At 37.1% G+C, this 13,162-nt stretch overlaps 1 protein-coding gene across 2 annotated transcripts in view; it reads left to right on the top strand.

The window, feature by feature from the left end:
• Positions 1 to 13,162, top strand: part of SGIP1 (SH3GL interacting endocytic adaptor 1) — a 119,481-nt gene that overhangs the window by 84,499 nt on the left and 21,820 nt on the right. For both annotated transcript variants that reach the window (XM_037740021.1, XM_037740020.1), the window contains one exon: positions 7,533 to 7,644. In XM_037740021.1, the coding sequence (XP_037595949.1) occupies positions 7,533 to 7,644 (112 nt within the window). The remainder of the gene's footprint in view (positions 1 to 7,532; positions 7,645 to 13,162) is intronic.

Genomic DNA, 13,162 nt, shown 5'->3' with positions numbered 1-13,162 from the left:
AATCTGACATTAGTGGTGCAGAGCCTTCCTGAATTTGGATAAGACTGGGAGCACTGGCACTATTGTCCTAATTTAACAGAGGTGTGACTAGAATCACTGACCAGCTCAGGTCAAGTATTGAAGCAGCACAGTCAAGACTGAAGCCCACACCGTCTGACACCATCCTAGACTCCCATTGCAGGCATTTGTTAACTGACTTTGAGGCAGGTTACTTAAGCATTCTAACTTTCCTCATCAATAAGAAAGAGATGTTTAAAATAGCACCTACTTGGTGAGATGGTGGTGCAAATTACAAGAGATAGCACACGTGAATGATTGCACAGAGCTTGAACACATTACATAATAGATATTACCATTTATTGTTAATTTTGTGACAAATACCATATCACCCCTGAGGGAGCTGCTAGTCTGACATAGATTTATACTAAATGTAAAACAACTGAAAATAAGTTGCCTTCATGAGCCGGTTTTGGTGGGAGAAGTTGCAACATTGCAAAGTGGAAGAGATTATACAGAAAATGGAGAAAGTGCACGGCAAGGGGACCCTGGCCTGCCAGAACGCTGGCTTGCTCACTGCACATGATTGGCAGTAGTGGATAGAAGGCACCTTGATTAAACTCAGGAGGCAAACAATCACTTATGTATAAAGGAAATCTTCCATTACTGTACCTGTGCATTTTGCTTTTTTGGCTCTTTCATCTTTTTTTTTTTTTCCAAACTTTTTCTCACTCTTCTAAAAACTCTTTCTCTTCTTAAAACACTTAAATATAGAGTATGTATTCCTTCCCCATTCACTTTTCATTTGTCTCCTCATGAAATACTTTCATAAATTAAGGACCTCATCTTTAAAAGAGGTCAGATGTCATTCTGCTATTACAAATTTATTTTTAGCCTCAGGCTGTCTACATTGTCTGTGTGACCTTGCGGTAATGCGAGTCACAGAAAACTGCCTTTCAGAAAACACACAGTCACACATCGGTGACCCTCTGTGCCCTCTTCTATTCTTCAGAAGCCCGCAAGTGTGCATGTCAATAGCTTCCCAGTACTCTAGAGTTGCTTTTTTGTCAGAGGTCCACAGGCTAATGGCAGCCACTCATCCTTCTGGGGGTACCACAAACATGTCATCAGGTTCCTAAGATAGCTTTCTCCTGACTTCTAAGCTCCTTGAGCAAGGTAGGGAGGAGGGTGGCACCCAGAGTCAGGCACTGCTTGCTTTGATTCTTTACTTGCCAGGTGACCATGGCAAGGCTGTTGAATGACTTGAAACCTCCATTTTCTCATCTGCAAAACAGGAGCAAGAATGGTACTTACAGCACTCATAAACTTACAGAGTAGAGTTGGGGAGAGATAGCATGGGGAGTAATGCCAGATATAGGTGAAGGGGAGGAAGGCAGGAAATCACACTGCCATGTGTGTACCTATGCAACATTCTTGCATGTTCTTCACATGTACCCCAAAACCTAAAATGCAATAAAAAAAAGAAAAAATAATAATAATTAATATAAGTAAAATCCTTTGAATACTGGTTGGTATACAATAAGAGACAGAAATTTTCATTCCTGTTACAACTACCATCAAGAGAGCCAGAAAACCTAGGACTGAATTTCAGCTTTGCCACTTACCAGCAGGGTTACCTTGGGCTGCAGATAATTATACCTAGCCTGTGTAAACTCCAATGTACAAAGAACATAAAGCCACAATAGTGTTTGATTTTTGATGTTATCGAAGGACAGAAAGACAGACATAAAAGCTATGTCAATAAATACTGCCTCCAATTGAATTATTCGTAAATTATTATTAACAACAATAATATAACAATTACAATATTAAACTATTCTCTAACTTCATATAGTGTTTCATGTGTATTTAATATTATAATCCTCTTTTATACAATAAACTCCATAGAGGGAAGGGTATGCCTCGTACATTTCTGTGTATCCCTCAGCAGCTACCACAATCTCTAATTATTATAGGAACTCACATTTCAATAAATCGATTTTGATTATTCAAATAATAAATTTATTTGAATAAAATAAACATGTATTCAACCAACTTTATCTCCTGTTGACACAAATATTATATCAAACCACTTAAGTCAACATAATAGCCACCTATGTGATATGGGAAAAATGTGGCACACATGCACAGAATATAGGATAGAATTTTAGTGACAGAAGGAAGCTGAAAAAATTCTAACTCCATGCACAGTGAAGAATTCTATTTGTTTTATATCTCCCTTTGTTTCTGCCTAAAAACCTACTCAACTTCAAAGAACCAACTCTAATTCAACAGCATCAGTAAAGCTCACCCTGACAAAATGACAGCAACAAAAACATTAATATTAGTCATGTGCTTTTCAGGTGCATACCACGTTAGGTACTTCACAAATGTTACCCTATCTGATGTTCACCATGAACCTTTAACATTGATACTATCTTTATACCATCTTAAGATGAGGAAACGGATTACAGAGAGATTGAAATACATGGTCCTTAGACAGAGATTGTAAGCCAAAGAGCCAGGATTCACACCCAAGTCTATATGACTCTAGGGTCCAGGTTTCCTTTGTGAAATCAACTAATAGCATCTGCCACACCACTCATTTGGTAATTAATCTTGCAGTGAAATAATGCCATAGCGGTGTCACTTACACTATTGTGTTACCTAACCTCTTGTTTGCATACATTATTATTAGTTTTCCATATGTTTATGCCTTTTCTTCCTGAAAGACTACATATTTGTGTTCTCACCACTATCTTGCACATGGTAGTGTCTCAGAAATATGCCAGATCTACTCAAATCCCCAGTGAGGATAGGCTGTTTTCAGGGCAGTTTATTCTTCTGTTAAAAAGTTGTTCTTACTGTAAAAATTTTAAATGCCTATAGATAACTTAAAATCATAGGAACTTAAAACACAGACACTATGCAGTCTATTGCCTTCATTTGGCGATCGAGAGAACCTAACACTAATCTAGTAGATTTCCCCAAGGCTACAGAGCTATTAACTTACAGATCTATAGCATTGAACTCTGGTCTCCAGAGTTGCTGTCTGTTAATATTATTTCAGTTATTAGAAAACAATTTCCAGTCCACTTTTAGTCCTCTTAGGCCATAGGTTTGAATTTCTCATCATGTTGGACACTCTTCTGGTTTTAGCCCTGTTTTCCAGTAAAGAGACTAAACAAAAACTCTCTGAGGTGCTGTGGGGGAACAAAAGCATTCATTTATTACTCATATCATTTTCATTGAGTATAATCTTTATGCAAAACACCTGGTATTCTTGTCAATTAAACATTGATCTGCCTTTGAATTTGGTCATTCTACTTTGTAGGAATAAATTACATCTTAAGGAAATTGAAAAAGGAAAAGAATACCAGGTTATACAAATATGGATTTTGTTTGCTCTCTAGAAGTGGTTCAACATTAGGAGAATGTCTGTAGCAAAACAAAATAGTTGTGGGAAATGATACGTAGACCAAATAGCAATAAGGAATATTGTAAGTAGGAAAAAGTAAAACACAAAATGGGATATCAATGCAATGTATAGGGATGCGAAGAAATTAGGGTTGTAAATTTTGGATCCTTAGAGGTAAGAAGGTTCTTTGTAAATGTTTGTTGTTTTGTGTTTTTCTGCTTCCCTGGCATTATTGATCAATTCTACAATAAGGACTATGGTGTTCAGAGCTGAACATAGCTAGAGGAGGCATTGTTGTTGGGGCGGGGGAGGATGTGGGTAAGGAGAAATGGGTCTCGATCACGCCACAGATGGCCTGGTGTATCGTTACACTGAAGAGTGTGGTCTTTAACTTGTGGATATGTGTTTCGATTCCCATCGATGAGCTTTAAAACAAAGCACACAAGCAAACTAAAAGCGGTACAACCATCATTTCTAGTGATGTACGTCTTACTCATCCTTTGATATAGCCCAAGCTAGGGAAGATGTTTAGAACTCAATAATAGAAAGTTGATGATCAAATAAAACCTCCAGGTGCTTTCTTTTCACATATTCTTCTACCAAGCAAGTTTTCACAAACCACAATTGTTTCATTAATTTTAAATCTTGATATATAAGAATTTTACATTTGTTTCTGATGATATTTTTCTTATAACTTCCAGTTTAGTACCTCAAAAATTTAAGAAAATTTTTAGCACTTTTAATGAATCTGCCATGATGATCATCATAAAAATAGTTAATCATTACTGAGTGCTTACTGTGGTTCTAGCGCTGTGCTAAATGCTTTGCCTCATTTTATCCTCAGAACAGGCCTACAAAATGGGTATCATGACATCATCCCTGCCAAAGATCATTTAGATAACAAGTGTCAGAGACAGGACTCAATCCCAGGTATGTCTGATGCCAAATCCCATGCTCTTAGCCACTACAGTGTGCCCTTTCTGAGCACTTCATTGAGTTTTGTCCAAGCCACTGAAGATCCCAAGGCTAGGGACCAATCTCTGAGATAATCCACTAGAGATTTCCTTCACAATGTATGTATAGCTACTGATTCATGCTCTTTGGATATTGTGATTTGTCTAATTGTCAGTTCCCTTGGCAAGACCATGATCCATACAACTTTTACTATTTTGTTCACAAGACTATCGTAGAAGACTATTAAATGCTTTGCAGAATTGAAAAATATTATGATGATGACATTCCCTTTCTATACTAACACCTGTATTTCCCGTTTTTATCGTTTTTCCTAAGAAATATCCTCACCGACATTATTGTCTCCTTCACTAAATTATTCACCACACTTTGAGCCTTGTTTCCATTGAACTGTAAAATGAAGATAATACTTACTTCACACATTTACATCGCTAGCATGCCCTAAACTCAAGTCCATTGCAAATCGCCCCTGTTTCAAATACTTCAGAGGCCTCCACTTTCCATTCAGTGTGTTCTAACCCTAGTTTCAAAACTTCAAGAACCTCAGGAAATTTATAATGCTACTTTAAATAATAAAAATGATGCATATATGTGTGCTTGGCTCTGAAAAGTATTCTTAGATTTGTATTAGATTATCAAAAATGAATTATGATTTTAATGGCTATGAAGACAAATTTTTCTAAATATTTATATAAAATTCTTCATGACCTAATTGCTAACTCCCCAAGCCTCATACTCAAATTACCTTGCTCCTGTCACCTTCAATACCCACTACACTCACATACACACACAACACCACGCTTCCTGTGGTTCCTCAAAATGTGTATGCTCAGCTCCCCATGTACACACACGGTGGGCCTCATTCCTTCTACCATTTGTGAGGTCATATTCATCCTCAGACCTCAGTTCCGACATCATCTTAATGAAACCTATGCTGACCTATACAAGCAGCCTTAAGTGCTTTCATAGAGCTTTGCTCCTACCATTCTTTTAAAGAATTTATCAAATCTCTTTATTTGATTGTAGATTTATCTATCCTCCTCACCAAGTTTCAATCGCATAGTGAAAAAGACCCTGATAGAACAGTTCAGCCCTCTTAACACCGTGGCCTAGTTCTAACCAACAGCTAGAGAAGCCATTAGCCATTCTTCTCCAAAATCTGGTAGTTGCTCAATAAACAGTTGAACTAATGAGTGAGCAAATAAACTGAACAACACTACTACAAATAATGGCCTGTGTTTATTGTGCCTTTATTGTTTATAAATGCGCACAAACCTTACTTTTCTGAGACCCAACTGTGGATAATTCAGCATTTATTTAGTGAAAGGCCAATATAGTGCAGGCTAGGTTTTAGGGAGTGTCACGGTCTCATTAAAGAAGCTAATGCCATTGTTCCTTCCTTTTAAAATTTAGGGCTCTATGGGCAGCGAAGACTTAGCATGAACACTCTAACTTCAGACTCACCCAGTGGCACTATAATTGTGCACTTGGTACTGTAATTCCCTAGTAAGAAGGCAAAATAATAAAGCCTTCAGAGTTGAAACTTCGAACTCATACATATCCTAGTGCCAATCTTAAACTTTATGCAAACCAGCTGTGCAGGACTGAACAAGTTGTATAAACTCTTTGCGCCTTGGTTCCATCAAACTGTAAAATGAAGACAATACTTACTTCATACATTTATATAGGTAATATATAAAACACTTAGTAAGTGTGCAACAAATAATGTTAATGGAGGTAATTAAGATTAGCAAATGTTGATGATGTTGATGATTGGCATGCTGCTGCTGATAACATCAGCACATTGAACTGTAACTCATTGAGGACTAAGTACTATTGACAAAGTACTCATTGACTCCCCAGTACCTACCATAATACCTGATACATAGTAGATATTAGATAACTGTTTGTTAAATTAATTGTCAATTGCCAAGTCCAAGATATTGAAAGCCAAGAGGAGATAGAAAAGAGACTAGAATGAACTAAAATGATCAAGGAAAGCTTTATTGAAGAGGGAGGTGTACAATTGGTAGATTATTTTCAGACCTGGAGAAGAGGACAAAAAGTTATTGAAGGCAAAAGAAAACAAACATAACACTAAAGTTTGTAGTCTATGCCAGTAGTGGGGAGAAGTAAATGCAGTGTTTGGCAGGAAGGGGAAGCAGTGAGTATGTGACACAATTAAATACTTTATGTAACAATTACCAAAACTTTACTGTTCAATACCATGCATAGAGATCAATAACAAAAACAATAATCCTAAACGTTGATATTTTCAGAAGCTACACACAGCAAAATGATTCAGGAAAATGATTCATTTGGAACACTCCATGGTATGGTGGGAAAAACATGAGTTTTATAGGGAGATAATCCTAGGTTTGAATTTTTGTTTTGCCACTTAACTATTATCTTGGACAAGTCACATACATGGAGCTTCTGTTTCCTCTTCCACAAAATGGGAATAATCATACCCATCCCACTGGGCAGATGTGGAATTGGAATGAGATTTTTCATGTAAGGCACCCAGTGAGTGCCCTGAGAGCTTCTGTTACTTTTAATAGTGTGAATTAGTGCATTTATGTGTTGTACTAAGTCGATGCGTATATTTTGGTTGTGTATGTTTTTGGACATGTAAACTTGAGCTTACTTGATCTGAGAGTAACTGGGCTTTTTGAAATGGAAATATCCAGAAAAAAACAAATGGGTTATGTGATACCACTTGGCTGCTATTCAAAGTGAAAAAAGTTTTGAGTATGGGCAATTTATTGGACTGAATGCTCAAATAGGAAACTAGTAATTGTCTTTATTAACCACCTGCTGTACAAACTGTCATGCAAATACTGCCTTATGTTTTATGCAAAACATTTGAAAACCTCCGTGCCTTTGTTCTGCTTGGATTTTCGTTTCTGTAGCAAAATACATAATTGAATTAATTTCAAGTGTGTTTGTCTGTAAACCAGCCAAATATTTTCTTTTAAATACTTGAGCTCTATGTTGAATATACAGAGTTATGGTTCTTAGAGCATTTACTTTTCTACATTAGGGGGTAGATTTTATTCCTTAATCCTTTAATGGGCTGTTAGTTTCACATACACTAAAGTGTCTCCTATTTGCATAATAAATGAAAACTTTTCATTTCATGCAGGCTCTTCCAGGGGACCCAGCCCCCTAACCATGGGAGCCCAGGACACGCTCCCTGTTGCAGCAGCATTTACAGAAACAGTCAATGCCTACTTCAAAGGAGCTGATCCAAGCAAGTAAGCCTGATACTTGGTCCACTATCAGAAAAAATAGAACACTTTAGCCTGCTGAGTGTGAAACATCCTAATACAACCTTTTCATTCTTTATTTTAAAAAGCAAAAAAATAATTCGGTTAACAATAGTAGATGGCACAGCTAGAATAGAGGTTAAAATGTCATTAGGAATATTGATTTCATGCTTTTAAAAATGTATCAAGAGAACTTACTGTAGAAACCTTTGGTTCTGTTTTTATTGCAAATAACAGAAAACTCTAACCCAGTTCTGTCAACAATGAGGAAATTTATTGTCTCACAAAAGTAAATGTGCAGATCATGTCTGGATGGGAATCACCCACATATAAATTAAAACAATTGTTCATTGGAATTAGGACATGAAAGAAAAAACACCTTCCCAAAACACCTAAAGTAGCAAGGGAACAAGTTTTCTGTGACCCTTACTAAGTAAGGAAAAACTGACCAAAAATGAAAGAGAAAAAAATATAATCAGAGCAAAGTAAAAATTCTAGGAAAAATTCACCACCTCCTATTTACCTGAGCCTGATTTCACTTATACGTGTACATACTGACAATGGACTTGATCTGAATGCGTATGTGATGTAATTAAATATTTGACTTCTTGCTAAAGTATTCCATGGATAGGATTCAGAAAATTGATGGATTCCCTGAAATTATACTGTGTATTTTATGCATGTGTATGTGTGCATTGATCTATAAAAAGAGACTATAACATTTTTCACTTAACAAAGGGATTTGTAATCTAAAAAAAGATTAAAAGTGATTAGTGATCTATACTGAAAACTAAAAAGCTAAGAGTTATTTTCAATAGTGTCATTAATATGATTCCATGTCTGAATTTGATCAACAAAGGGAAAACCTAGGTGAGGAAAGAATTGCTCTTAATTTTTTTACTTACAAAGACTAGGGTTTGGAAAAACTTAGTATTCATGACAATAAGAACGGGAAACCAGGCACAGTGGCTCACACCTATAATCCCAGCACTTTGGGAGGCTGAGGCAGGTGGATTGCTGAGGCCAGGAGTTCAAGACCACTCCTGGCAACATAGGGAGACCCTGCCTCTGCAAAAATATACAAAAATTGGCTGAGTGTGGTGGTGCACATCTGTAGTCCCAACTACTCAAGAATTTGAGGTGGGAGGCTCGCTTGAGCCTGGGAGGCAGAGGCAGCAGTGGGTCATGATGACCCCACTGCACTCCAGCTTGGGTGGCAGAGCAAGACCTTGTTTCAGAAAACTAAATACAATTTTAAAAACTGGGGAAAAAAAGTAAATGTGTATAAAGAACACTAGACTATATTATAAAAATTTTTTGAAACAGTGATAATTAAATATAATTAGAACTTGGATCACCATATATATTTTAAGTGGAAATTGGTACAACTAATCATAAATCCTCTTGACAGTTCAGAAACACTAGTTTTAGACTTAAAACTCAAAATCTAACAATATTATATTGGAAAACTAATATAATTAATAACTCCACCTTTAAGTGTACTAGCAAGTCACTAGGACCTTTCAACTTTATGTCTCTTTAAACAACATCTAGATTTCATTCTATGCCCAGAATATTATAGAGAAGTAAACACTATGGACTCTGGATTTTCCACGTCCTTTCTCTTTCATCTTCAAAACAGAAAGGCCATTTGCCACCTTCATGTATCAATAGAAATTACAAGCTACATCCTACAGAGCACACATCTGAACTGTTAAAGCAAGTAGACAACATGAGTGTTAGCTGTAGATATGCTTTATTCATACATATTTGTTCTGCAGAATCTTCTCTGGACAAAGAATTTGCATAATTTTCTGTCATTCCAGTTCTGAAAAATATTTATCACCAACTACTTATGACCTATACCTTAGAAAATCAAGTTGGCCTGAATTGAGAAAAGCAGACAGAAACACCATTTAGTTTTTATTTTATTTTTTGAGCTGGGGTCTCTCTTTGTCACCCAGGCTGAAGTGCATTGGCGCAATCATGGCTTACGGTAGCCTCAACCTCCCAGCCTCAGGCAGTCCTCCCATTTCAGCCTTCTGAGTATCTGGAACTACAGGCATATGCCACCACACCCAGCTAATTTTTGTATTTTTTTTGTAGAGATGGGGTTTGCCCGTCATATTGCCCAGGCTGGTCTTGACCTCCTGGACTCACACGATCTGCCCACCTTGGTCTCCCAAAGAGCTAGGATTACAAGCAAGAGCCACTGTGCCTGGCCAAAAACAACCTTTTTAAAAAATAAGAGTAATCAGGAGTGTGGAGTGAATGTATATACCTGATTGAAAACCATTGGGAATCACACAAGAATGAATTCCTCTTTGTCTGCTTCCTAATTGGCTTTCATTCATTCATCCACTAATTTATTCAGAGAGACCTATTTGGTCTCCCTTCTTCCACTTTTGTCCCCCTACAAAGTCTCAACATACCATGTCACTCTTCTGCTCAAAATCCTCCTATCTTGTTCAAGGTAAAACCAAAATGTTTCATAATGCTGTTATGAGGCCCTCCATGATCTGCCCTTTGAGACTCCCCCAGCCTCACCCCAGTGGCTGTTTCTCTCCTCCCATCTCCACCTTTCTTTCCTTATCCATGACTGTGCCTCCATCCCTCACCTCCATATTCACTCCACTCTATCCACATGACCTCGTGGCATCTCTCTTCCATCAGCCCAATCCATCCGCATCTCAGGGATTTTCATTTGCTGCACTTCCTGCCTTCGTGAAATCTTCTCCTAGGTATCTGAGTGACTTGTCCCCTGGTTCCCTTCATGATTCTTCAGTAAATGTATCAATCCTATATAAAATGTCCATCCTATATAAAATAACAATATTTGGTCTATCCTATATAAAATAACAACACACCTCCACACCCCGTCAACATTTTTTTCCTCTTTACCTCACGTTCTCTTTCTCCATAGTCCTCCTCTCTAACATCTTACATATTTTGTTGTTCTTGTCATCCATTATCTGTCTTCTCCCCCACTAGAATGCAAATACCATGAGAGCTGGATTTTGCCTGTTTGGTTCATTGTTGTATCCTCAGCTGAAGAGGACAAAGCATATTTGCTCAACAAGTTGAATTGAATTACTCACCTAACATTTACAAAATGGCTACTATGTACCTGCCATTGTGCTAGACAGGAGATATATTAGTGATAAAGACTCCTCGTTTGAAAAGTAGGACTTGTGCACAAATATAATACCAAGTGCACCATAGAACAGGTGTAGCTATGGTGCAATGGGACTCAGAAGCCCTTAATAACATTTTTAAAAATTCCAACAAGTGGCATAGCAACCTATCCCCTGTCAGCCTGTCACAACATAAGCCAGGGTTTTCACCCTAGTTCAGTTTCCCAATCCACTATGACAGGCATAGGGTGGTCTGTACCTGTAAGCCTGGTGTTTGCTGCCTTGGCACTCCAATGACATGGCACTTAAGCCAAATTAATATTAGTGTTATTCCTATACCTTCCTAAATTGAGCCTTTGACTTGTGGATGTATATAGAATCAGCTTTAATTATATTACCATAAATAGTTGTAAGATATCCTGTGTGCTGGCAGATGGGAGATCCAATATATTTCATTAAAATTTTGAGATCAGAAACTTATAAATGAATCATAAAGTGACACTCTTCTATATTTAACTTCATCTTCAGCAACCATTTTATTGTTCTTCCTTTATTATTCACTTTCAAGGAAACAGCTCAAGTTCTATCACCAGGTGGAAATAATGCCAACCAAGGTACCAAACAGAAAAATGATGCAGCAAAGGCATCTGGATTTGATTTTGTCTATAGTTCCCTGTCATTCTGCATCAAAGCCATTCTTCTCAGACCATCCATTGGAAACAAGAAATCTACTATCTTAATTATCATATACTATGATATGTAACCCATTTAAATATAGTTATACTCTAATTAGCCAGAGCACCTGTAACAGGGATTCTGATATCTAAGACTTTCTCAGTAGCTTACAGGCAGCGAGTTCCTCAACCTTTGGTACTGATTGGGGAAACACATCTCCCGCTATTAGTTCCTATTTAAACAACGTTGGTGCTTAAAAATAAGGGTCAGAGATTAGCTCTCTAATTCCCTGGAAAAGCTTAGGTTTCTCAGCTCTAGCCTATCTTTCTTTTATCATCACATTTTAATTATTTATTCAGTATCTGTCTTCCTGTTTAAACTAGAGGTTTGCACAAGGACCATTTGTCCAATTTGTCACTGCCAATTCGAGCTCATTACATTGTGCCTGGTATATTGTATAGGCGCTCTATAAATAAATATGTAAATGTATGAATTTATTTTTTAAACATTGAGTTCTCACTCTGAAGGTTGTGTTATGCACCGTTGTCCTCCCAGAACCTATGACACAGAATTTGTCTTCACAATAGTAGATCAGATGTGCACTGAACTGGAACACAGTTTTCTAGAAAAAGATGTGTACCAGTCTCCAAGAGAACCCAGGAAAGGAAAAACCAAGGAAAACTCAATGGAGAGGATATTAAGAAACATTTCAGAAAGGTCTTCTTTTGAACTGAGTCTTATAATATGAAAAGTAGTACATAAGCCAAAGAAAGGGAATGGTAAAGAAAAGAAGAGAAGCTACATCCACACAGATGGACACTGAGAAATAGATCTGGGGCTTTATTTAGCAGTTCATATACGTCATATTTTATGAGAGGGATGCATTTCCGATGACGTCACATCTTCCCTGAACAAAACTGGCCAGTCTTTCTGTGAGCAGCTCAGGGGTGCTGCCTGCAGCACTAGAGAAAATCCAATATATGTCACTTGACTGGTTGACTTTGAAGTTTTGCCATTTTTTGGCAAATATTTCATTTGTGAAGATTCACATGATTTCTTAATTTATTCATGAAGTAAGCATCTATTCATATTTCCATCTCACATTATTTCCACAATTCAAACTCACATGAAATGTAGCCACCTTGCATGCTGGTAAGAACAATCCTTACAATTTAAAAAAAAGATATTTCTTTAGTAAGTATAGAAAATATTAAATTTTTATATAGAAAATTCCAGTTCAATTTAGACATTGGATGGATTAATATGTCAGCAAAAGTTCTAACTCTGACAGTAGTGATGCTGAAATGTAATTGAGGTCTCAGTGCTTCTTATGTTGGACTACATGGACCACTCCTCCCACCTTCTCCCAACACTGTAATCCCTTTGAAAGCAGAGGCTATTTTGCTCATTTTTAAATTACTACCCCACTGGAAAAAATATTAACAACTTGCATAGTTAGGAATGAATAGGTAGATGTCTGTTGAGTTAATAAATACCACCTCCTCCCCTGTCTGATTTGCTTTCAAAACAGAAATTTTATTTCCTACCAAGGTACCATTTAGATCTCATTTTGAACAATCTGGAAAGACAACTGAGAAAATTTCCTACCAGCTAAAAAAAAAAAACATTTGAGCTACCACTGCTAATAACAATATACTGAGTGATAGTAGGTGCTGAAATCTAATTTTACAAGTGCT

This window comes from Cebus imitator, unplaced genomic scaffold (assembly GCF_001604975.1).
Source record: "Cebus imitator isolate Cc_AM_T3 unplaced genomic scaffold, Cebus_imitator-1.0 Scaffold3, whole genome shotgun sequence".
Taxonomy (NCBI): Eukaryota; Metazoa; Chordata; class Mammalia; order Primates; family Cebidae; genus Cebus; species Cebus imitator.
The sequence above is the reverse complement of the archived record's forward strand: the minus strand, read 5'-3'. Positions and strand labels throughout refer to the sequence as shown.